General features: G+C 45.7%; 1 protein-coding gene across 1 annotated transcript in view; it reads right to left on the minus strand.

The window, feature by feature from the left end:
• Positions 1-22758: 22758 nt before the first annotated feature.
• Positions 22759-25631, minus strand: part of Clpb (caseinolytic mitochondrial matrix peptidase chaperone subunit B) — a 123303-nt gene continuing 120430 nt past the window's right edge. Inside the window, exons 12-16 of the mRNA XM_052156744.1 lie at positions 24901-25057; positions 24226-24299; positions 23976-24095; positions 23697-23801; positions 22759-23072 (exon numbers count right to left, since the gene is read on the minus strand). Coding sequence (XP_052012704.1) covers positions 22824-23072; positions 23697-23801; positions 23976-24095; positions 24226-24299; positions 24901-25057 — 705 coding nt within the window. The 3' untranslated portion in view covers positions 22759-22823. The remainder of the gene's footprint in view (positions 23073-23696; positions 23802-23975; positions 24096-24225; positions 24300-24900; positions 25058-25631) is intronic.

Raw genomic sequence — 25631 nt, forward strand, 5'->3', positions numbered from 1 at the left:
CCCCACCCCGAACTCTGCTCCACACTAAAGTCCACTGAGAGGCGGGAGAAGAACTGGTGTCCTGGAGGCCTCTGCCTGGGGGGAATCCCAGGAGGTACTGCCTTGGCTGCACCATTGTTTGTTTTTGAGGCAGGGTTTCTTTGTATGGCCTTGGCTGTCCTAGAACTAGCTTTGTAGTCCAGGCTGGTCTCAAACTCAGAGAGATCCACCTGCCTCTGCCTCCTGAGTGTTGGAATTAAAGTGGTGGCATGCACCACCACCACTGACTGGCCGGCTGCCCTACTTTTAGAGCAGAGACTGATCTTCACCCTCAGTCCTCTAAAGCAAGAGCTCCTGGGCTCTACGTGTTACCTCCACAGGGATTCTGCCCACTACTGAAATGTATCTTCTCTCCTTTGAGGCAATGATCTCAGCATTTTCACTATCCAATTATAATTAGAAGCTAAACGGAATCAGGTATCTATCTCTGTCTAGTCTATGGCCATAACCACTATGAATATGCCTGATCTCAGAAGTTAAGCATGGTCAGGCCTCATTAGAACTTGGCAACATCCCAGTTGTGGTTTGAATGAGAAGCCCTCCACCCCACCCAAAAGGGACATACATTCAAATATTTGGTTACCAGGGAGTGTCACTATTTGAAAGGATTAGGAGGTATGGCCTTGTTGGAGGAAGTGTGTCACTGGGTTTTGTGATTTTAAATGTCCATTCCAAGCCCAGAATCTCTCTCTTCCTGTAGATCTAGTTGTAGAACTCTCAGCTACTTTTACAGTGACATTTTGGATTGGGTGTCATCATGGTCTTTGTCATGATAATAATGGATTAAACCTCTGAAAATGTAAGCAAGCCCCCATTAAATGGTTTCTTTTATAAGAGTTGCTATGGTCATGGTGTCTCTTCACAGCAGTAGAACACTGATTAAGACATCAGTCTAGGGCTGGAGAGATGGCTCACTGCTCTTCCAGAGGTCCTGAGTTCAATTTCCAGCAACACACGGTGGCTCACAACCATCTGTAATAGGATCTGATTCCCTCTTCTGGTGTATCTGAAGAGAGCAATGGTGTACTCATATACATAAAAAAAATCTTTAAAAAAAAGATGGTCTCAAAAAAAAAAAAGATGGTCTCATGATCGGAGGGGCACAGACTGTGTGCTCAGGTACCATTTATTAAAAAAAAAAAAGACACTAGTCTAGATTATAACAGATAAGCTCAATAGCATCTTAGAAAAGGGTTGTAGACAAAAAAAAAGTTTTTATTCTATTGTGTTTTCTGTCTCATTGTCCTGGAACTTGCTCTGTAGACCAGGCTGGTCTCATACTCACAGAGATCTTCCTGCCTCTTCCTCCAAGTGCAGGGATTTAAGGTGTGAACCACCACAAAGGCTTTCCTTTTCTTTATTGTTGTCTGTGACCAGACAGAAACTTTGTTTTTTGTTTGTTTGTTTGTTTTATGAGACAGGGTTTCTCTGTGTAGCCCTGGCTGTCCTGGAATTCACTCTGTAGACCAGGCTAGCCTCAAACTCAGAAATCTACCTTCCTCTGTCTCCCAAGTGCTGGGATTAAAGGTGTGCACCACCACTGCCTGGCAACCAGACAGAAACTTAAGGACAAAATAATTTAATCCTGACTGCAGTGAGTCTGGGCTGTGTTGAGGCAGAATATCAAGGCAGTAGTAAGTGTGTAGAAGAGACAGCTGTTTACCTTAGGTGAGGAAGGACTGGGGCCCAGGTGAAGCCCTTCAAAGCCATGCCCCAGTGATTCACTTCCTCTGACTAGACGTACTTCCTCAAGTTTCCAGGACCCACCGACACACCACAGGTTGATGATCTTACCTGGGCTGTATATCTAAGAAAGAGACCTATCTAAGGGCTTCCATAGAGGATATCTATAAAGCGGCCATCCCAGCACAACTCTTCCTCTGAGAAACTGGGAACAGTCCCCTCTACCCACGTGACTATCCAGGGCACCACTGTGCTTATATAATTCTGCTTTCAGTTAGAATTGGTCCAAGTGTGGGTCTTGACAAAGGTAGATCAAGAAAGTTCTTTCTCACCATTGGTTGTTATATGAGTTTAGAAAAAAGTATTATTGTTTATTTGAGATGGGGTCTCATTATATAGCTCTGACAGGCTTGGAACTCATATACAGTCCAGCCTGACCTCAAACAGGCAGAGATCAACTGGCCCTGCCTAAGATTAAAGGCATCTGAATGACACTGTGTTCAGCTACATACATTTTTGTGTGTATGTGTGTGTATATGCATGTGTATGTACATGTATGTATATGTATGTACATATTTGTACATGTGTTTATGTATATGTCTATGTATACTTGTGTGTGTACATGTGTGTGTTCATTTATGTATGTGTACGTGTGTGTATGTGTAGTTGAGGAGACACTTTCCTACAATGCAAATCCTGTGGATCAAATTCAGGTCATCAGTCCTGGTGGCTGCAAACATCCTTACTCACTAAAGCTGTCTCACTGGCCCTTTCTGAGACATCTTTACTCTTCAAATTAGTTGTCTAGCCATTTATTGGATTTTATTACCTTACACATTCTTATCTATGTTTAATCTAGTTCAAGTTGGATTTCTGTCACTTCCGAACCAACGAATTCAAATAAAGAGTTGCTGTGGCATATAGGGATGCAGACGGCAGAACCTAAAACGTGGAACTGGCTCTGTTGGCATGTGGGATGCATTGAGGCCACTCCATCAGAGCTAGGAAATGAGCCATCCCTGTCAGGAGACAAAGAAGCAGCCAGGACAATACTGAATGCTGTCATTTGGACTTGACCTCAGCCTTCCTCTCTTCTCTAGGACAACTTTGAGGATTAAAACGGAAAATGGTAAAATATTAGAGTGCTCATGTATTTGAAAGCTTAGTCACCGGGGAATGGAACTGTTTGAAAGGATTGCAAGGATTAGGAGGTGTGGCTTGTTGGAGGAAACGTGTCACTGGGGGTGGGCTTTGAGGTTTCAGATGTTCATGCCAGGCCCAGAGTCTTTCTCTGCCTACAGATCAGGAAGGAGAACTCTCGGCCACTTCTCCAGCACCATGCCTATCTCCACGCCACCATGCTCCCTGCTGTGATGGTGATAGACTAACCTCTGAACTGTAAGCTAGCCCCAGTTGGATGCCTTTTATAAGAGGTGTCATGGCCATGATGTCTTCACAGCAATAGAACAGTGACTACAACATGCACTCGAGGCCATCTTGGGGTGTGTAGCAAGACACAGTGGGGAGGGCAAGAAAGAGAGAGAGAGGAGGGCCAGGGAACAACAGGACCATGTGTGGTTCTGGTAAGGAATCCTCTCCTGGCCTGAAATCTGAGGTTGCTCCAGGGGAATGACTGAGAGTCACATGAGTCACAGAGTCACATGTTTTATAGATTAGCCAGAGTAAAATTCCTTGCCCCATGCTAGAGTGAAGCGTGGGTTAGGAACTGAAGACTGTCTGGCAGTGAAGTGGAGATGTCTGAGACAATCTGGAGGGATGAGGGAAAGTGATCCTCTCAGCACCTTGGAGCTTTGGCCCGATGGCATGGAAGAGTTAACATTTCTTATTCATCTTTTAAAAAAGAATTACTTAATATGTATGTGTATTTGCCTGCATTTATGTGCACCATGTGCATTGCAAGAGCCAAAAGAGGCCAGAAGAAGGCGTTTGTCCCCTGGGCGCTAGCAATAGGCAGTTGTAAGTTGCCATGTTGGTGCTGCAGACTGAACCCTGGTCCTCTGCAAGTGCATCAAGTGCTCTTAAACAGCGAGACGCCTTTCTAGCCCCAACAGTTGTTATTCTTTGTTGGTGTCTGAGACCACTTCTAAGTCAGGGAAAATTCCTATCTCAGAAACCAAGTGTTTGATTTCTGGACTTCCCTCAGAAGTGGAGCTGATTGTTGATCAGCCAGTTGTGCACGTGCAGAGTGAGCTGAGGACCCCAAGGAGGTCAGAAAAGGGCACTGGATCCTCTGGAAATGGAGTTATGGAGAGTTGTGAATTGTAATGTGGGTTCTGGGAATTGAACCCAGGTCCTCTACAAGTGCAGTAAGTGCTCTTAAACACCGAGCCACCTCTCCAGCCTGTGACACATGCTCTTAATCCTAGCAGTAGTAGGCAGAGCTCTTTGAGTTCAAGGCCAGTCAGGTCTGCATAGTAAATTCAGGTCAGGCAGGGCTATATAGTAAGATCCTCAAAGAAACAAACAAGTTAGACTGACTGTATGGATATAGGCACATTAACTGGGTAGCCAGACTCTGTGTGTCCATTCTACTAATTGCAGGTGGTGTACACTCTGCCAATTCCCTGTTCTCTGATCTTTTACTTTTTTCATATTTGAATTAATTTAGTAAAAGTGTTGTAGCTTCGTCCTCCCAAGGCTTGGGGACTGTCTCGGAAGCAAAGAAACAAAGGCTGTAAGATTGGGTCGGCCTGGAGCAAAGCTTTTTTCTGGCTTGACAGGGCAGGGACACTCATGAACTCACTGTGGCCATGGTTGCCTGAACAAGATCTGCGTAAGATCAAGCCAGTAAGCATGGCAGCATGGACCGAGACGGGACACCTAAGTCCCCATTCCTAACTGAGGAGCACTTGATGGCTTCCGAGGAGGGCGTGGCTGCTGGCCCTCCAACCATACTCCAGCGGACGACCCTACGTGTGGGCAGCACAAGCTGGAGTCCATGGATTATTAACTAAAAAAGAAAAAGAGAAGACAAAATGGGAGGGTGGGTCTGGCAGGAGCTAAGGGAAAATATGATCAAAATACATTGCATAAAATTCCCCAAGAATTATCAAAAATAGTTTATTTCAAAAAAGATTGCAGCTTGATTCAGTTAGTCTGTCAAATCATTGACTACTTCATCCCATTGACAAACTTTATCAAACACAGCAAATTTCAGCATCATAGTATCTTTTCTTCCCTCATCTCTCTCCCCCTCCCCCTCTCCCTTCCCTCCTTTCCTCCCTTCCTATCATTCTCTCCTCTCTGGACTGACATACACAGAGGTGAGCTTTAGAAATCTTTTAGGTCCTTCTCATTCCAATCAAATTAACAAGCAAGATTAACCATCACAATATCTCACTGTGATGTGCTGTTCTTGATGGAGACATGTTCTTATCAGGCTAGCCTTGAACTCAGTGTCGTCAAGGACACTGATGAATGTCTTCTTTTTAAATAAATCTTTTTAAAAAGAGACTTATTTGTGTATTTTGTGCATATGGGTGTTTTGTCTGCATGCATACACACTAGAAGAGGGCACTGGATCCCGTGGAACTACAGGTAGAGATAGTCACAGGTGCTGGGAGTTGCACTCAGGACCTTTGGACGAGCAGCCAGTGTTCCTCACTGCGGAACCTTCATCTCTCCAGTCTTCAGCCTCCAGACCTGGAACTTCAGATCACCTGCTTCTACCTTCGGAACGCTGGACTTACAAGCATGAACCACTGTCTGTTTCCTCATTGTGGTTTCAAATTGCATTTCCCTTAGGATAAATCTTTTATTTTTCTATTTTTTTGGTTTGAGACAGGGTTTCTCTGTGTAGCCCTGGCAGTCCTGGAACTCACTCTGTAGACCAGGCTGGCCTCAAACTCAGTAATCTGCCTGCCTCTGCCTCCCAAGTACTGGGATTAAAGGCATGCACGCCACCACCGCCTAGCTCCCTGTTCACTTTCTTAAGAATGTTATCTTTAGTTTAATATTTTGAGATATGGTCTTATGCTGCTCATACAAGGCAGGCACTCTGACACCTGAACTATATTCCTGTTCTGGAGAGTCTTTGCAAATATGTGTGTGTGTGTGTGTGTGTGTGTGTGTGTGTGTGTAGATTTATGACATGTGTGATCAAGTATTTGAAGAGTCCAGAAGAGGGCATCAGATTCCCTGGAACCAGTGTTGCAGGTGTTTATGGGTTTTTTTGTTTTGTTTTGTTTTTTGTTTTTTGTTTTTTCGAGACGGGTTTTTCTGTGTACCCCTGGCTGTCCCGGAACTCACTCTGTAGACCAGGCTGGCCTTGAACTCAGAAATCTGCCTGCCTCTGCCTCCCAAGTGCTGGGATTAAAGGCTGCCCAGCATTGCAGGTGTTCATGAGCCATACCTGATGTGCTAGGAATTGACCTCAAGAGCAGCCATCACTTATTTATTTAATGTATGTGAGTGCACTGTCACTGTCTTCAGACACCAGAAGAGGGCATCAGATTTTATTACAAATGGTTGTAAGCCACCATGTGGTTGCTGGAAACTGAACTCAGGACCTCTGGAAGAGCAGTCAGTGCTCTTTCCAATGAGCCATCTCTCCAGCTCCCAGCCACCGCTCTTAATTGATGAGTATTTTCTCTGGCCCAAGATTTTAATGTTTGATGAAGTCCAATTTCTTTCCTTAAAAAAATTGTGGTGTGTGTGTGTGTGTGTGTGTGTGTGTGTGTGTATGTTTTCTTGTAGCACAGGCTGTTTGGCCTCACTGTGTTATAGAGTATCAGTTCTCAACCTGTGGGTCAAGACTCCTTTGGGGGGTTAAATAATCTGTTCACAGGGCTCACACATCAGATATTCTGCATATCAGATATTTATTAACAGTAGCAAAATTATAGTTATGAAGTAGTAATAAAATAGCTTTATGGTTGGAGGTCACCACAACATGAGGGGCTGTATTAAAGGGCTGCAGTGTTAGGAAGGCTGAGAACTGCTGTTTAGAGGATGGCCTTGAGCTTCTCATCTTCCTCCCTTCAGGGCTGCGAGTACAGGAAACACCATTGTGCTTCTTTATATCAAAGCCAGGCTTTGTGCATTCTGGGATATCGCTCTACTGACTGAGCTACACCCACAGCCCATAATAATAATAATAATAATAATAATAATAATAATTCTCCTCCTCTTCCTCTCCTCCTTCATCTTCTTCCTCCTCCAGCTTCTCCTCTTACTCTTCTTCCTCCTCCTCTTCCTTCTTCTCCTCTTCTTCTTTTGTTTTTTTTTTTTCCCCCTAAAGCTTGAGACAATTTTGTTAGCATTTAAAAGATAAACCTCAGGGTAGGCAAACTGTAAATCTCAGCAGCTGCCTGTAGGAGGAGAATGGGGAGAGAAGGACTAAAGCTATGGCATCTGAGTCACGCTGGCCCGGAGTCAGCCACAAGTGACAGGCAGTGTGTGGGAGTGAGGCGGGTAGGAAAGGAGCACAGCGGCCCAAAGTTCCAGAAATACATGCTTAGGCTCTGGCTGGGATCAGAGAGAGAGAGAGAGAGAGAGAGAGAGAGAGAGAGAGAGAGGAGGGGACAGGAGAGGAGAGGAGAAGAGAAGAGAGAAGGAGAAGACTCAGAGGATTTGTGTTGGTGTTGGGAGAATCCACCTCCATGTTTTAGATACATCTTTAAAAAATTATGGTTTATATACATACGCATAAAATACAAACACTCTCCATTTAGAGCACTCTAAAGTGTGTTCCCCTGACCACTGGTGGTGGCACAAACCTTTATTCCTAGTACCTGGGCAGCAGAAGTAGACAGTTCTCTCCGGGTTAAAAGGCCAGTCAGGGTTTCTATTGCTGTGAAGAGACCGTATGACCATGATAACTATCATAATGGAAAACATCCAACTGCAGCTGGCCTGTAATTTCAGAAGTTGAATCCATGATAGTCATGGTGGGAAGCACGGCAGTGTCCAGGTACCCATGCTGACGGAGAGGTAGCTGAGAGTTCTGTATCTGGAGGGGCAGGCAGCAGGAAGAGACTAAAACACTAGGTCTGGACCTCAAAAGCCCAGCCTCCAGTGACACACTTCCTCCCACAAGGCCAAACCTCCTACAAGTGCCACTGCCCATGGACCTATGGGGCTGCTTTTGTTCAAACCACCACAACTACTTAATATTTCACGCATTCACCATGTGGCAGAGCATTATTTTTATCTAGTTCCAGAAGATCCTACATCCACTAAACCATTGCTTCTGATTCTTCTGTTTGCTTGTACCTGACAACCACTAACCTACCCTCTGTCTCTATTCTGGGTGTTTTATACAAATGGAATCATGGAATATGCCTTCTTTTGGGTCTGCCTTCTTTCACTCATCATGAGACTTTCAAGATTTAGCCCATGTTGTAGCACGTGTTCATATAGTGTCACTTTTTATGGCCGCATAGTACTTATGACACATATGCTACACTTTGGTCAGTTAATAAGACTGTGGGTTGTTTCTAAGAACTGCTGTTATAAATCATGTGGAAGGTTTTGTTTGAATGCCTGCGCTCTTTCACATCTCCACTAGTAAGAATTAGGATTCCAACATCTAGATTCTTATCAACTGTCTTTCTTTAAATTTTACTTTAAAAATTAGAGGTGTTTTTTTTTTTTTGTTGTTTTTTTTTGGTTTTTTTGTTTTTTGTTTTTTTGTTTTTCTTTCGAGACAGGGTTTCTCTGTGTAGCTCTGAGTGTTCTGAAGCTCACTCTGGGACCAGGCTGGCCTCGAACTCAGAAATCTGCCTGCCTCTGCCTCCCAAGTGCTGGGATTAAAGGCGTGAGCCACCACCGCCAGGCTAAAATTAGAGTTTTCTTAATGAGTATGAATAGGATTATATTCATTGCATCCATTTGCATTTTGGTTTTGATTTTGCATTTGATTTGCATTTCTCTGAGGCATAGTGATGCTGTAGTACATTTTTGTAGGAGATATCCTTTTGCATATCTTTGTGTACCTTTGTGTATATAGCTTTGTGTATGAGTCTATTGCTGTGAAGAGATACCACGACTAAGAAAACTTATAAATTGGTGTCTTGCTTACAGTTCCAGAGGGTGAGTCCATGACCATCATGGTGGAACTGTGGCAGCAGGAACGTATGGCACTGGAGCAGTAGCTGTGAGCTTATGTCCTGATCTTCAGATTGGAGGAGGAGGGACAGAGGGGGGAGGGGAACAGGCCATGTTAGGAATGTCACGGGCTTTTGATACCTCAGAGCTTACTTCCTTCAATAAGGCCACACCTCCTAATCCTTCCCACACAGTTCCACCAACTGGAGACTAAACAGCTGAGCCCATGTGAGGCATTCAGGACACCAGTGTGTATGTAGGTGCTTGTGGAGGTCGGAGGGTGACATTAGCTGTCTTTCTCAATTGCTCTCTATCTTGTTTTTGAGACAGGGTTTTTTACTGTAACCTGTGCTAGAATGCCTGGCCAATGAGCCCTAGGAAAATATGAATACTCTTTTGTTGTTGTTGTTGTTGGTTTTGTTTTGTTCTGTTTTGTTTTTCTTTTCTGAGACAGGGTTTCTCTGTGTAGCCCTGGCTATCCTGAAACTCAATCTGTAGACCAGGGTGCCCTCAAACTCAGAAAACTCAGATATCTGCCTGCTTCTTCCTCCCATGTACTGGGGCTAAAGGCATGTGCCAATACCATATGGCTACAGCTTCAATCTTACACTTAGGCCTTTCATCTATTGTGAGTTAATTTTTGTGAATGTTGTAAGAAACAGATCCAGTTTCTTTCTTTGCACATAAATGTCCAGTTGTCCCAATATTATTTTTGTTCTTTTGAATTATAATTCATAAGTTTTGATTTAACATTGGACACCTTGTGTGGGCAGAAGATGCTGTAACAGTATTTATGCCTAGCTATGGGTACAGCCTTTTGCTGACTAGCAGCATGGGAAAATTAGGTAACTATGAAGATTACGTTGGATATAGCGTTTACTGTTGCTATGGTTACTGTAATAGAGGAGAGGAGCCAATAGAATCGATATATAATTATAAAGGGGGCTTATTAGATTGGCTTACACAATCAGAGGCTGGCTAGTCCCACAACACTCATCTGCAAGCCAGAGATCTAGGGAAACAAGTAGCTGGATTTGAAAGCCTCAGAACAAGGACCGAGGTAGCCCAGGCTGAGGCTGGAGGCCTGGAAATACCATGTGAGCTGGAGTCAGCTGTTTGTAGACAATGGCGTGGGCAGAGAACATGCAGTCTTAAGAAGAATTAGATTTGCTCTGGCAGGCAACTTCCTACTTATTGACTAATTGATTAATTGATGATTGGTTTATTGGTGCTAGGGATTCAGGATCCTATGACATCTCACACAGTCTAAGCCAGTGCTCTAACACTAAATAATATCTCTAGCCTTTAAAATGTTCATTTTCTCTTTTTCTCTCCTTTCTTCTTTAAAAATCTTTTATTTTGAAGTGCTGGATCCCTGGAGCTGGAGTTACGGACAAGTGATTGTGAGCTATCCAATCTGGGTGTTGGGGGAATTGAACCTGGATCTCCAGACCCTTTAACACATGCATACACATACTATGTATATATATGTATATATTGTATGTGTATGCATGTATATATATGTACATATATATACATTGTATGTGTATGCATGTATATATATATGTATGTATGTGTATGCATGTTTACCTGCAGGTATGTGTGTGTATCCCATTTGTGCCTGGTGCCTGTGAAGACCAGAAGAGGGAGTCAGATCCCCTAGAACCATAGTGACAGACATCTGTAAGCTGCCACATAGGGGCTGGAAACGGAACCTTGGTCTTCTGGTAGAGTGGGAAGTGCTCTTAACTACTGAACCACCTCTTTAGCTTCCATTTTTTCCTTAAAAAAATTTTTTTTTTGATTTGGTTTTTTCGAGACAGGGTTTCTCTGTGTTGCCCTGGCTGTCCTGGAACTCACTCGGTAGACCAGGCTGGCCTCGAACTCAGAAATCCGCCCTTCTCTGCCTCCCAGAGTGCTGGGATTACAGGTGTGCACCACCACCGCCTGGCTTAAAAATTTTTTAGCATTAAGAGAAGACATTGCATTTTGTCAGTTCTTTTTCTATTGGATGTAGGAGGATTGTGCGGGTTTCCTCCCTCTATCCTGTCAGTGTGGTATAGTGCATTGATAGATTCTCCTCCTGTGAATTATTCTTGCACTCCAGGGATAAATCCTGCCAATAATAACATGTGATCCTTTTAATATGCTCCTGAATTTGATTTGCTAGTATTTTGTTGAGGATTTCAGGCATCAGACTTCACAGGAGATGCTGACTGGAGTTTATTCTGGTGTCTTGTCTTGCCTTTGGTATCAATGTAGCTGGTCTCAGACTAGGAGAACATCTCCCTTTCAAGTTTTTGGAACTTTAGGATCTTATTGTTCTTCTTTAACTCTTTGGTGGAGTCACTAGTGAAGCCATCCTGACTAGGGATTTTGTACAGACATTTATCTTACTTTTTAATTTTATGTGCATTTATTTTGTCTGCCTACATGGATGCTTGTGTGAGGGTATTGGATCTCTTGGGACTGGAATTATAGAGGAGGAGGAATTGTCCCAGGTCTAAAGTAAACCCTATGTGAGCTGCCAAGTGGGTGCTGGGAATTGACCCTGGCTTCTCTGGAAGAGGAAACGGTGCTCCTAACTGCTCAGCCTCTTCCTCAGTCCCTTGTCAGGCTAATTTTTGATTACTCATTTAGTCTCCTTCCTAGTTGTCATGATTTAAAAACTGATAATGAATGACCATATACTTTGCAAGTCATGCACACCAAGGTTGTGGCATTGGGAGGTGCAGTGGACCCATGGGAGGGGCTTAGGCTGTAGTCTCCTTATCCAGATGTCAGTGCTCACTGTACTACATACTGTGCCAGCATCTGCCACTCTCGCCAAGACTGCTTGTGCCATGCTTTTGAGCTCCAACACTGAGTGAACAAACTTTTTACAGAAGTGCCTCAGGGATTTTGATATAATGAGAAATAGACTGAGATTCCTGGCTGGTCTGCGTATGTTCCCTCCCACTCTCTTTATGCTTTCTTATCCCTCCCAAATTTGTTTGACAAATTTTAATTATTATTTTTATTTTATGTATATTAGTGCTTTGTCTGAATGCATGTCTGTGCACCACATGCATGCCTGGTGCCCCAAGAAGCCAGAAAATGGCATCAGATGCCCTGGAACTGAAGTTACCGATTTTGAACTACCGTATGGGTGCTGAAATGGAACCCAGGTCCTCTGGAAGAGTAACAAGTGCTTTTAACTGCTGAGTCAACTCTAAGATTCCATCCATCTTGACAGATTTTAAATTTCTAGGGATTAATTTTCTTTATGTTATCCATTTATTGGGGTACAGTTGTTTGGACTGGAAATACCCCACTTGCATTTTTGAATATAGAGCATTTTCTCTGTCCTGACTGTCTAGGAACTCTGTCTGTAGACCAGGCTGACCCTGAACTCAGAGATCTGCCTGCCTCTGTCTCCTGAGTGCTAGTGTTAAAGGCGTGCACCACCACCATGTTTGATTTTTCAACAGGGTTTCTCTGTGTAACCCTGGTGTCCTGGAATTCGCTCTGTGGACAAGGCTGGCCTTGCACTCACAGGGATCTGCCTACCTCTGCCTCCCAAGTGCTGAGATTAAAGATGTGCACCACCACCAGGCAGGGTTGATTTTTTGAGACAGGTGCTCACCATACAGCCCTGGCTGTCCTGCCTCGGGACCTGGAATTAAGTGTGCCACCAGACTCAGTTATTTTTAAACTTAAAAAAAGACAAAACACATTTTTGTTGTTGTTGTTGTTGTTGTTGTTGTTGTTGTTGTTGTATGCATTCTATGTCACTAGTACGTGTAGGTCCAAGGACCAACTGTCAGAACTGGGTTTCCCCTTCCACAGTGCGGATCTCAGAGACTGAACTTAGAGCCATCAGACTTGTCAGAAGCACCTTTACTGATGTTGTTGTTTAAGGCATGTTGGGTTTATCAGCCCACTGCCTCCTGGTTAAATTTCTGACCAAAAATAAATCAGTCTGCCCCTAGTGTTTGTTCCCTTTGGATCCTTACACATATGAGCTGTTTCTCCCTCGTGCCTTCAAGACTCTTTCAGAAGTCTGATGGTAACCTGTCATCTTGCGTCTCTGTTGCTGTAATAACCATCGTGATAAAAAGCAAACAGGGAGGGAAGGGTTTGCTTCGAGCCCCAGATCATAGTCCACCATCGGGAGGCTGGAGGGAGGAAGCGGAGTGGAGGCCTGGGCGCTGCTGCTGACACCCTACGACCCAGCACCACCTGCCAGCACTGCCCACAGTGGGCCACGCCCTCTCACATCAACCATCAAACCAGAAAATGCCCCACAGCCCAATCAGATGGAGGCAACGCCTCACTTGGATCCCCTCTCCCTAGGTGACACTAGTTTGTGTCAGGTTGAGACAAAGTACAATTAGTTTATAATGCTTACCTTACTTGCTAGGATTAAAGGAGTTCAATGAACTTTTCAGACATTTATATTCACATCTTTCCTCAAATTTGGGAAGTTTTCAGCCATTATGTGTTCTTTGTCTCTGTATCTCAATTTCTTTCCAGACAGGATTGAATGTAGCTCGGGGTGACCTGGAACTCACTATGTAGTTGAGTGCACTTGGGTTTCCTGAGAGCTGGAATCACAGGTGTTCAGTGTCACACTCTGCTTATGTAGTTGGGTCTGGTCTTGACTTTTGACCTTCCTGTCTCAGCCTCTTGGCTACTGGGACCACAGGCATGTGTTACTTCGAACTCCTGTGCACATTTGTCTGTGCACTTGTGTGTGTGTGTGCATGTGTATATGAGTGTGTGTTGGAGGTCAAAGCCAGGGTTTTGTTCATTCTAGGCAGACACTTAACTTCTGAGTTACTCTCCTGCCTTGATATTTACACGTTTTTCACAGTTTTTAACTCTATCCGTTTCTTCTTTTGGTTCTTTGAACACCTTTTAGTCAGTTATTTTAAAGATTTTCCTAACTAGGCATGGTGGTGCATGCTTAAAATCCTAAAATTAGGACTGAGGTTGGTTAATGTTTCCTGTCCTTGTAGAGGACCCAGGTTCACTTCCTGTTACCCACGAGGCAGCACACAACCTTCTGCAACCTCAGTTCTAGTGGATCTGACACTTTATTCTGCTTCTTTGGGCACAAGGCACGCATGTGGTGCACATACATACATGCAGGCAGAACACTCAGACATATAATAAAAAACCTAAAAGGATCCAAAAATAGGGAGGGTTGAGCTAGGAGCAGAAGTGCTATTTCAAGTTTGAGAACATCGTGGGCTACAAAGTTTACAAGGCCTGGCTGGTTACCTCTTAAAACAAAAAAAGGTCTTGGGTAGACCTGGTATTATACTGATTTAGGGAAGCTTCTGTTGACTTATTGTCTCCCTTTGAATGGGACAAAATCTCCTCCTGCTTTGCCTTTTCTTTTTTAATTGAAAACTGGACAATTGAATCTAATAATGTGGGCGCTCAGAGGTCAGAGTCTCTCCTGTCTGCGGTTGGCAAATTTTGACTACTGCAGGCTCCCTCTGTGGTGAGCGAGCGAGCGAGCGTCAGCCTGGGCTTTCCTTTGCTGGAGGAAATGCATCACTGGGGGCAGAGTCTGAGGTTTAAAGCCTCTTGCCATCCCAAGTTCATCCTCTGCTTCCTGTTTATGGCTGAAGATGTGACCCTCACCTCTCCTGGGTCTCACCACTGGCCCCCTTCCACTGTTCCGGGCAGTGATGGTGGTGGACTCACGTAGTGGGTTGGCCTAATTGTTACTTGTATTCTAATCTTAAGGTTGGTTGCCCTGGAGAGTCCTCATGTAAGACGCTAAGTGACCCTGCCCCCAAGTTATTTCTGATTGGTAAATAAAGATGCCACCAGCTAATAGCTGGGCAGAGGAGACATGGGTGGGATTTCGGTTTTGTCAGCTTGGGGTTGGAGAGGAACCACGAGGTGGGAGAAGAGTGCAGGAGCAGAAAGGAGAAGCCACCATGGGTTAGGAGTCCAGAGGACATGGCCCTGAGGGCTGGCCAATTGGGGTTAAGAGCAGCTCAGATGAAATATAGTAACAACTCAGTTATCAATAGGAATGTAGATTCTAATAGCATAGGGAGTAAGTAGCATCTGTGCAGCTCTTGTGTTGCTGAAGACTTATTGTAAATATAAAGGCTGAGTGTGTCTTTCACCCAGAACCTTAAATAGCAAAGGCAGGGATCAGGCTGGGATTAAATAAACACTACAACAGACTTGTCCCTCTGGACTGAAATCCCCAAGTAAACTTTTCTTGCATAAGCTGCCCTGCTCTTGGTATTTTATCACAGCAACAGAAAAGTAACCAATACAATGGTAAGATAGTTTTTTTTTTTTTTTGTACATTAAGCTTTTATTTAGTCACTCACCAAGTATCTTTAACGTAATAAGTTTTTACAATTGACTTTGGGTCTTCTAAATACACAATTGTACATCAGAACAAGATAATTTACTTTCCAAAATTTGTTCCCATTTGGCATTCTCCTCTAGCTGCTTTCACAGAAATGTCCTGCTTCAGCCTGGAGAGATAGCCAGCACTTAAGTTAAACACTTAAGTAGTTTCTTGGTGGTCTTTCATATACAATTATTTTCTCTTGAATTTAAGGTATTTTCAAATCCCACTCAAAACAACGTACACTGATATATATTTTATCTTTCACTTAAAAACCTTAATTTTAAAGCTGTTCTAAACTTAAAGTTGCAAAAAACAATATAAAGGATTTTTGTACACTTTCCTGCAGATTTCTAAACAGTAACTGTAGCTTCTCCTGTGTACATCACAAACTAAGATTCCTGGAATATCTTAAGTTGTCTTTATATTTTCTAAAAACGAGGGCATTCTCTTCAATAATCACAACTGTAAAGGTGAACAGATATCCCCCTTCCAGAGGATTAGCTAGCATTTGCTGATCGGATTGTATTGATGACACTGGTTGCAGCTGCACAACCTCACGAGAACAGTGTCTACAGGTCAGCTGAGTTACAGTCAGATGTTCTTTTGATCAGTCTTATCAAGTCTGAGTTTATTAACTCACTCGTCCACAGGGTCTAGTGTAGGTCAGGCTGGCCTCACAGTCACTACCCAGGGATGATCCTCCAGCCTCTACCTCCCAAGTGCTGGGATTACAAGAACGAGCCACCATGGGCCCCCACCACCACCTTTTTAAAAGACAAAGACTCATGTAGTTCAGGCTGGCCTTGAACTCATAGCTGAGGATCACTCTGAACTCCTGATCCTTCTACAGCCATCTCCCAAGTGCTGTTTTTATAGGAACACACCACTAAACCAAATTTTTTTTGATTGGTTTAAAGAATTTAGAACTCTAATATTTGGGAGGGGGCAGTGATGGCTACATGTGTATATCTACACATATCACACACACACATATTTTAATTTACTCTATATTGTTCCTTTTTTTTAACATTTTTTTTTCTTTTTAAAGATTTATTTTGCTGGGCGGAGGTGGTGCACACTTGTAATCCCAGCACTCTGGGAGGCAGAGGCAGGCGGATTTCTGAGTTTGAGGCCAGCCTGGTCTACAGAGTGAGTTCCAGGATAGCTAGAGCTACACAGAGAAACCCTGTCTCCAAAAAACCAAATCCAAAAAACAAAAACAAAAACAAAATATTTTTTTTATGAGTACAGTGTAACTGTCTTCTGACACACCAGAAGAGGGCATCAGATCCCATTACAGATGGTTGTGAGCCACCACGTGGTTGCTGGGAATTGAACTCAGGACCTCTGGAAGAGCAGTCAGTGCTCTTAACTGCTGAGCGATCTCTCCAGCTCCCTGTAGTTACTTTTCTGGGTTAGAACACTAACCAGAAGCATCTTGGGTGAGTACAGAGTTTATGGCTTATTGTGTACAGATGTCCACTAAGGGAAGTCATCAGGAACTGAGCTGAGACCACAGAGGAACAGTGCCCAGGCTCTCTGATCCACCTTTCCCATACAGCTAAGCTCACCTGCCCAGGGGCAGCACTGCCCATACAAGGCTGGGTTCAAGTGGCAACTTAAGGGTTCTTTGGAAAGTCAGTTGTGTTGTATGTTGTTTTGCTGGAGCAAACACACGAAGGAGTGTTTTCATGGTGTGAACACAGGTGAAAGGCTAAGGCAGACTCTCAAAGAAACATTTTGCTGAAGCAGACACAAGTGAAAGGACATTCTGCTAAAGAAAACAAGTGAAAGGACACGTGATGGATTCTTCGCTAGTGACACGCATGGATTGATCCGCCTTACATTGCGTAGTTGAGCTGCATTTGTCAGGACTCCATAGAGAAAACACACCAAAAAACTTCTGGTGGTGTGCTGCAGTTTCTTGCTGCCTCTGAGGACTCAGGCTGATTGTCACAGTGATGTCAGCTGAGACAGATGCACGTGCTAAGGCATGACCATGGAGGACGCGGTTTGGGGGGAACATAAAAACGGCGGACAGTGACGGAGGCTGAGAGCTTGGCTTGCTTACATAGCTAAACGCCTCTTCACAGATCTTCACTGAGAGGCACAGCGAGAACTCCTGACATCCCTCCAGGTCCCTCCTGCTGACCAGCGCTGAGGCTGAGGCCTGGCTGTCTCTGCTAGGTATTAACCACTGCTGCTGATTCGTGTTTGCCCTCCCTACCCTACTGAGCTGGACTGCTGGTGTATCCGTGAAGTGTTTGCAAGTGCATCAAGCTGCCGCTGCTGACCTGTGAACTGAACTGCTGATTTCCTGACAATGCAGATGGGAGTTGCTCCAAAGAACCAGTTCTAAACAGGCCCACTTCCCCTTATCCTTCCCCACTACTTCGGGTGGGTGGTGGGCTACAAGGGAGGTTAAAGCATTTAAGAACCATCATTAAAAGTAGGTTTTGAAAAAAAAATTAAAGTTACACTGGGCCTTCCTTCCTAAATTTGCCATTAAAATTGCCCACAGTCTTGCCACCAGTCAACCAAGCAGAAACTAATTGAAGTGTGTGTATATATATATATTTCAATTCAAAAGTTTAACTCTGGGGTGGGGAGATGGCTTCATGGTAAGGGCCTGCTGCATGCTCACCTAATGACAGCTCAAGGTGGCGATGCTCACGATAACCCCAGCACAGGCAAGGGAGTTGCAAGCTCAGCCTCCACTCCAGTGACGTCCTGTCTCACAGACAATCAGCCAGCGGACGGCTCGGCAGGTGGGGTGCCCCGGCTGCAAGACCTCTGCATGCTTGCCATGGTATGCACCCCCATCTCCACACACAAAGTAAGTAAAGATGTATTAATACGAATAAAATGTGACATACTAACAGCAAACCCGCGGTGAACTACTGAGGAATGCACCCGAGGCTGACCCCTGACCTTTACACACACCCTCCCCACCACATGAACAGAATCACATTGAGTGTAGCTAAATGCTATGTGGTAGTGGGAAGGCAGAGACAGGTGGATCTGTGTGGATTCAAGGCCAATCTGGTCAACACAAAATGATCCTATCTCAAAAAATAAAATAAACAAAAGCCCACAGCCAACCAAGCAAAACCAGTTTTTGTTTATTTTCTTGGGGTGGGGGAGGCTGGTGGTGGACAGAGCCCCACAAAGGTTAAACAACTGCTCTATGACTAAGTTACACCTTTGACTACAACACAAAGTTCATCTTCAGTGTTTTCTAGAAAACTGTCATTGACCCTGTTTTCATTTGTTGCTGTGAAATTCTAAAACTCCCTTCCCTCTCGGAGCCACCTGTAATTTCTTACTCGCCATGCATTCCCACGTGGGCCTTGGCCTCCTCCCTTGACCGTTTCAGCAGCTGTCACCTATTTCCTCTTCCAGCTGACCACAGAGACGGCCGGCTTCTGCCTCCTCAGAGCCGGGCTTCTAGGAGTGGGTCACCATATCTGGCTAGCTAATTTTTTAAAAAATCTTTTCTCTCCTAAAGTTCAGCTTTTATTGTTCATTTTCTGCTCATTTCTTAAGATTTTCCTCAGGATAATGTTGAGGCTTGAGTGTCATTAATTTCTTTTTTTTAATTTTAATGTGTTTGAGTTCAGGTGCGCTGTGTATACACAGCCCAGAGGCCAGGTGCTGGAGCTACAGACGCTGTGTGCTGCCCGAGGTGCTGAGGACTGATGCTAGGTCCTCTATGAGAGCAGTCAGCATGAGAAACTGCCCAGCCATCAATCCAGCCCCGAAGGCGGTGTTTTTCCTCCTCACTGAGTAACTCTGAATCTAAAATAATCGCCATACTTTAAACTCACCTCCTGCCAGAGGCCCTTCTCTGGACTTGCAGGGATTACAGGTGTGTGCCTGTCCTGCTCAGCCATTTCTCTTTTGCACCAGGGCGGCTATGACAGGGGCCTACATAAGCAGCTCACTGTCAGCTTGCTCTGCTCGTGCAGTTAGCTGTCAATCCCTGGCTACACATTCTTAACCAGTCGAAGAATATAGAGCAAATAACCCACTCTGTCCTGTCCTACGGCCTTCCCATCTAAGCAGATGTTCCTGGAGGATCTGTTCCGTGCTGGGCTTCGGCAGGCTCTGTGAATTAAGCCAGACAGGTCAGCATGTCCTCCTGGGCTTGCGTTCTAGTGACAAAGTCCAATACCAGAACAAGTAGTGCATGCACATTGAGCAAAGCCCAGGAAGGGACTCAGGCACGGTGAGTCCAGCATAACCAGTGGGGTCTGGCCTCTTGATGGGAGTGACAATCCAAGTTCCTCAGAGCTTGAGAACCGATTCTGCTCCCCATCCTACAATTGGGAAGGTGGCCATGGAGTTTAGTCATAAAAATGACCTATTTTGAGTTAAATGGCAGCCGTTCCTGGCCACAGCTGGTGACCTCATAGGACGGAGGCCTAGCACGATGGTTCTCAGCCTTCCGAATGCTGTGACCCTTTTATACAGTGGTGACCCCGAACACATTTTTCTTTCTTTCTTTCTTTTTTTTTTTTTGGTTTTCTTGAGACAAGGTTTCTCTGTGTAGTCCTGGCTGTCCTGGAACTCACTCTGTAGACCAGTAGACCAGGTTGGCCTCGAACTCAGAAATCCGCCTGCCTCTGCCTCAAGTGCTGGGATTAAAAGCGTGCGCCACCACTGCCCGGCTCAAAATTATTTTTGTTTCTACCTCATAACAGTAATTTTGCTACTGCTGTGAATCATAATGTAAATACCCATGTTTTCCGATGGTCCTCAGTTTTCCGAGGCCTATGAAAGAGTTGTTGGACCCCTAAGGGAATTGCTGTCCACAGGTGGAGAACCACTGCTCTCTAACAGGAAAAGGAAAGAAACAGAAACAGGCAAGGAAGAGGCAGAAAAGGGCAGGAAGACTGTAAGAAGGCCACAGCATGTGCTGGAGACGGTCCAGTGGTTAAGAGCACTACTGCTCTCAGTGGACCCAGGTTCAAATCCCACACCTACATGGTGGGACAATACTGTCTGTAACCCCACTTCCAGGGTATCCAAGACCCTCTTGTGGCCTCCAGAGACACTGCACACAAACGGTACACAGACATACACTGATACACATAATTCTTTAAAGCATCAAGCAGTCATTGGTTTGTACAATAGGAAACAGGAAGCCTTGGAGATGGGAGCTGTGGCGTGGAGGCTGTGAGTGAGCCTAGAACATGGAGGTGCAAGCAACGTCTAGGCATGAAGGAGCTTGCCTCGGCCACGTGGGGCTGCCCAGAGCAACACTTCCTACTCTATTACAACCAACAGAATAAGTGAGCATACATTACTGAATAAATGAATGAGGTAAAAGGTTTCTTTGGAACAGAATACCAGTTATTACCAATGAATAGGGAACAACAAAATCTTCATTAGGAAAACAGTAAGTTCAACAATAAAATGTCTCAGCTGAGATGGACACTTACTCTAAGAAAAATTCTAAGCATGTGACATTTAAAGTGTTAAGTATCTTTCCAGAACATTATCATTACTTTAAAAAATGTATTCTTACTGTCATGTGTATGTATGGGGGCGGGCATTCATGTCACCACGTGTATGGTCAGAGGACCATTTTTTTTTGAGGTCAGTTCTCCACCTCCATCTTTATATGGGTTCAGGGGACTGAACCCAAGTCATCGGGCTGAGCACTACGCACCATAACCTGCAGGGCCTTGTTAAAGGATTTCTGTTTTTTGAGACAAGGTCTTACTATGCAGCCCTGTCTGGCCTGCAGCTCACTCTGTAGACCAGGCCAGTCTCAAATGTAAAGAGATGTACCTGCTTGACTCTTGGAGACAGGGTTTTATTATGTAGCCTAGATTGGTCTGGAACTCAGTATGCAGCACAAGGGGGCCTCAAACTTGTGACAATCCTACCTCAATCTTCCAATTGCTGGGAGTTCAGGCATAAGCCAGCAGTCTGGCTTGATTTCAGTTCTAGGAGAAAATTGTATTTATTTATACACTTATTTTTGTGGCACTGGGAACCAACCCGGGCCTTTGTGCATGCTAGCCAAGATCTAATACTACATCCCAGTCTGAAACTTTTAATTTTACAGTAGAGAACCTTTTTCCTGACAACTCGAGCTTTGGGGTTACAGTTAACAGTGCCGTGTGCTGGGAGGGAGGCAGCAGGGCATTGGTTTCTGTGGTCACCTTGCCAAAAACGCAGACCCCAATCCCATCAGTGAAAGCGTTAGCTAGATTCCAGCTGAAGGATATTCTACAAAAGAACTGGCTTGGACTCTTCAAAAACGCCAGGGTCACAGAAGAGCAGGGAGGACACAGACGCTGCCTTGGGCAAACACAGGGAAGGTAATGGAGAACAAGGCAGTGTGGGACGTCCTGGCCAGGGGAAGCCACAGCCTGCAGGTGGGCAGGAGTGTGCGGCAATGCTACTTCCCTGGTCCTGTCACTCCCCATGGGTCTATGCTGTACGACAGGAGAGGCTGTGTTAAAGGTCTAAGAGGTTTACTTTTTTCCCCATAATTTTCTGTAAGCCTAAACAATTTCAAAGTAAAAAGAACACAGTTATTGAGGTAGTGAGCAGCAGGCTGCCTCCGAGGGCTGAGGTGGTATCATAACCCAGAGCGTGGCCATCTTGTCATGACATTCTATGACTCATGGCACTGACTTCAGCCCTGTCTAAGCATCTTATTTTTTTTTTAAAGATTTATTTATTTATGATGTGTAAGTACACTGTAGCTGTCTTCAGACACAACAGAAGAGGGTGTCAGACCTCATTACAGATGGTTGTGAGCCACCATGTGGTTGCTGGGATTTGATCTCAGGACCTTCAGAAGAGCAGTCAGGGCCCTTAACCACTGAGCCATCTCTCTAGCCCCTGTCTAAGCATCTTGCCAGAGGCTGGCTAAGGGACAGGAGGGTTCTTCTCAGTCCTATAGTGGCAGAAGACAGTGACAACTGGTGACGGATGCAGAGTGACTTGCCAGGCCACACTGAGTCACCTCACTGGAATTGCCACCTGGCTGGGACAGCAGTTAAGAGGCAGGGCTAAGGCAGATCCACGTCCACCTGCGTGGAGCCTGACCCCAACCTCGCTCCCATATCGTTTTCCGTTATCTGCACCGCTAGCCTGCTGAATGAGCCCATCTCAGAGCTGAGTCTGTTCACCTGGGGCCATGGTCCCACCCTAGAGGAAGGCAGGGAGAGGAACCGGTCAGACCTATGGGTGCCCTACACTGCCTTAGTCATAAGCCCTGACTGTCAGCTGTAGGGCATGGGAGAGAGGTAGCTGCAGAGAAACTACGGAGCCACCTGTGCCTAGGGCTGTGGCCTTCCCCCTGCCATGGGCCATCGTGGGATGGACTACATTAGTTCAAGTAGAGGTGGCACACCACCGCCTGATCCTATCTTCTTCAACCAGACGTGCTCTCCGCTGCATGTTTCTGGCTTCTGGCAGCGTTAATGTTCTAGTGATTACATGGAATGGAGTCTACACTGACGTGCAGACCAGGCTTCCTGCTCCTTGCCTTGCACATCATAACAGACTATGAACCTCACAACCAAGAAAGGCAGGAGAGGGTGCTAGGCCTTGGAAAGGCACGAGGGCAAGGTAGATTGGTTGCCATGCCACAGCAAGGGGCCTTTATTAGATGTTCAGGGCACGGACAGACAGGTGGACGCTAGATGGTGTAGCACACCTTCTCGGGGTGGAGTGGTGCCTGGATGTCCAGTTTGCGGGTCTTGCTGTCCTTATCAATGATCTCCAGTCGCAATGTAGGTGGACGCTTCTCAGCCTGGGGTGAGGGCAGCTCAGGGCTCTTGAGAAGGTGCTTGTCTGAGTCCTCCACAGTGATACGCAGGGTGCAGCCCCCTGGGAGCAGGTCCTGCTCATAGGCTGCTGCCAGTTGGTTTACCACACGCCGCTCTACCTGCAGGTGGCGGAAGATGACATGGCCGTTATGCCTTGGCCTGCACCTGACCTGTGGCTGGAGCCAGGAGCTGGAGCTGGCCTCTGTCATGTGACTGGGTTAGCCAGGACCTTGGAGCTGCAGTTCTTCCTTGAAAACTGGGCTTAATGGCAACAAGCTCACAGGCTACGGCTAAAGGCGTCACGATGGGAGTTCTGAGGTTCGCAGCCTAGGCTCTTCAAATGAGGGTTCATATTAACCTGCTTAGACACTATTTTTAAAAATTTAGTTATTCACCTTACATCCCGATCACCCCCTCCCCACTCTGTCCCTCCTCCTCTTCTCCCAGTCCCTTACCCATTCCCTAGTTTTTTTTTCTTTTTTTAAATGTACATTGGTGTTGGGAACTGAACCTGAGTTCTCTGGAATAGCAGCCAGTACTCTTAACCATTAAGCCATCTCTCCAACACCCCCTCCTCACCACTTAGTTTTAATTGATCATCATTTTTTTTAGTTCTGAAAGGACTTCTGTTGGTATGGGTAATTCTAGCAGCTACACTGCAGGAGGCTGAGCCTGAAGCTAGGCCCGCGGGCAGAGGGAGAAGGTATAAAGGAGCCATGCTTGTCTCACGTTTCTGTTCTCACCTCGTGCTTAATGGAGCGGGCACCGTAGTGGACGTTGTAGCCGTCGACCAACACGTCTGCCACCTCACGGTCCCACAGTAGTGTGATGTTGTGTCTCTGCTTGGCCTGAGGTGGGTCAGAGAGAGGTCTGTCTGCATGTGGCAGTACCAGTACCTTCCAGCTCTAGGCACATCGGTCCAAGCGCCTGTGCCCCTGGACCACTGGCCTCACATCACCTTGGGGTCATTCTTTGAGTTCCAGGTATCTTACCCCCCACCCATGGGCAGTCAGTTCTCTTACCCTCTTGGCCCAGAAGTTCAGTTCCTTGTTGACCAGCTGGATGAGCTCTGAGTGGCAGAAAGGGAGGAAGTAGACAATCTCATTGATCCGTCCCAGAAACTCGTCTCTCCGGAAGTGAGCCTACAGAGCCAGGTTAAGGGCGAGATGTCAGTGATGGTGGGCAGGAAAGTTTCTGGGCCTTCCACATTTCAAATGTGGTTCTTCTGTCCTAAAGCCCCCACAGAAGCAGGAGGTCAGAAGAAAAACTCACTTTTAAGATGGGTCGGATCACATTCTCTTTAAAGTTCTTTGAGATGGTGATCTTGTCACTAATCTGGACATCCCCTGTGAAGACAGATCATAAAGTACTTACCTACTACATTCAGGGAACCCTGGGCTATGCTGGCTCTATGGAAGAGCCCTGGGCTTTCTGTTGAGTACATGCAGCCAGTCTAAGGTCCTTGGATCTAGTATTGACCTCCTCAATAACTACACACTTCTGAGGCCCTTTGGCTCACAGATGCCTCAAGCCACAAACTCAGGAGAGAGTTGTCTGAGACAGGAGAAGATTCAGGATGAAGGCCTGAGCTCCAGGGCTCATCCTGAGGAGAAAGGGAGATGCAGCCTCTCTCTGATGCTATCCCTGAGAACCTCATGGATGCCTTGCCCACTTCCATAATTTCTGACCTGGTATTTCTTCAGAGTCTGTTGAGTGTGTACCTCTCTAGTCCTATGGCGCTGTGTGTGTGTGTGTGTGTGTGTGTGTGTGTGTAGCCCTCCTGTAAACCAGTAGATCTGGGACACACTCCCTTGTCCTCGCTACTCTCTGGTACAATGCTTGCTTTCTGCTCTAAGAATCTCAACTCCATTTCTGCCCCTAGGTATGCCAGGTACCTAGCATGACCAGTTATGACCTCCCTGAAACAGCCCAGGTCATACATCATACCAAGGTTTTCGGCGATTCGATTTCGGCTCATCTCCAAAGCTTCCTGTCTGAGCTGCAATGCATGCTGGGCGATCTCATCACTGGCTACATTGGAAGTCATGATGAAGATGGCATCCTTGCAGTCAATGGTCTTCCCCTTGCCATCTGTCAGGCGGCCCTGGTAAGGGTGGGATGGTAATGTTTAGGAGGCTGGTGGCTGGACAAGCTCCATCAGACAGCTGCTTCCCAACGCTCTGTGCTGCTGCCCCTCACTTTAAGCTCTCGGGCATGGGCCTTACATCCTAACAATGGCTTCACCGACGGACATCCTCCATGTGAGGTGGACCTGCTTTTGGCCCTCAGGGCACCTAGCATCCCAGGGGCTTCCAGTGGCCAGTCTGATTTCCCACCAAACACACTGGAAGGCCTACTCTGGGCTGGGACTCTTTGAACCTTGTCATGATCCTGGTCTAGAGGGTCAGTGAGACCAGAAAACAATGATGATGATGAAGGGTGATGAAGGGTCATTGCAGGCATGCAGGGTATGATGTCTGGAGGATGATTCTGAGGATTAGGAGCTGACACTGGTGAAGCACTTTGTGAAACCATGCTGGGAAAATGGTCAGACGGCTGCTATTCCTGTGGCCTGATATCTTGTAAAGTCAGACAACACTCACTTCTGTATCTTTTTTTTTTTTTTTTTTTTTTTGAGACAGGTCTTACTATGTAGCTGGGAGTGTCCTGGAACTATG

Source organism: Apodemus sylvaticus, chromosome 1, assembly GCF_947179515.1.
Source record: "Apodemus sylvaticus chromosome 1, mApoSyl1.1, whole genome shotgun sequence".
Taxonomy (NCBI): domain Eukaryota; kingdom Metazoa; phylum Chordata; class Mammalia; order Rodentia; family Muridae; genus Apodemus; species Apodemus sylvaticus.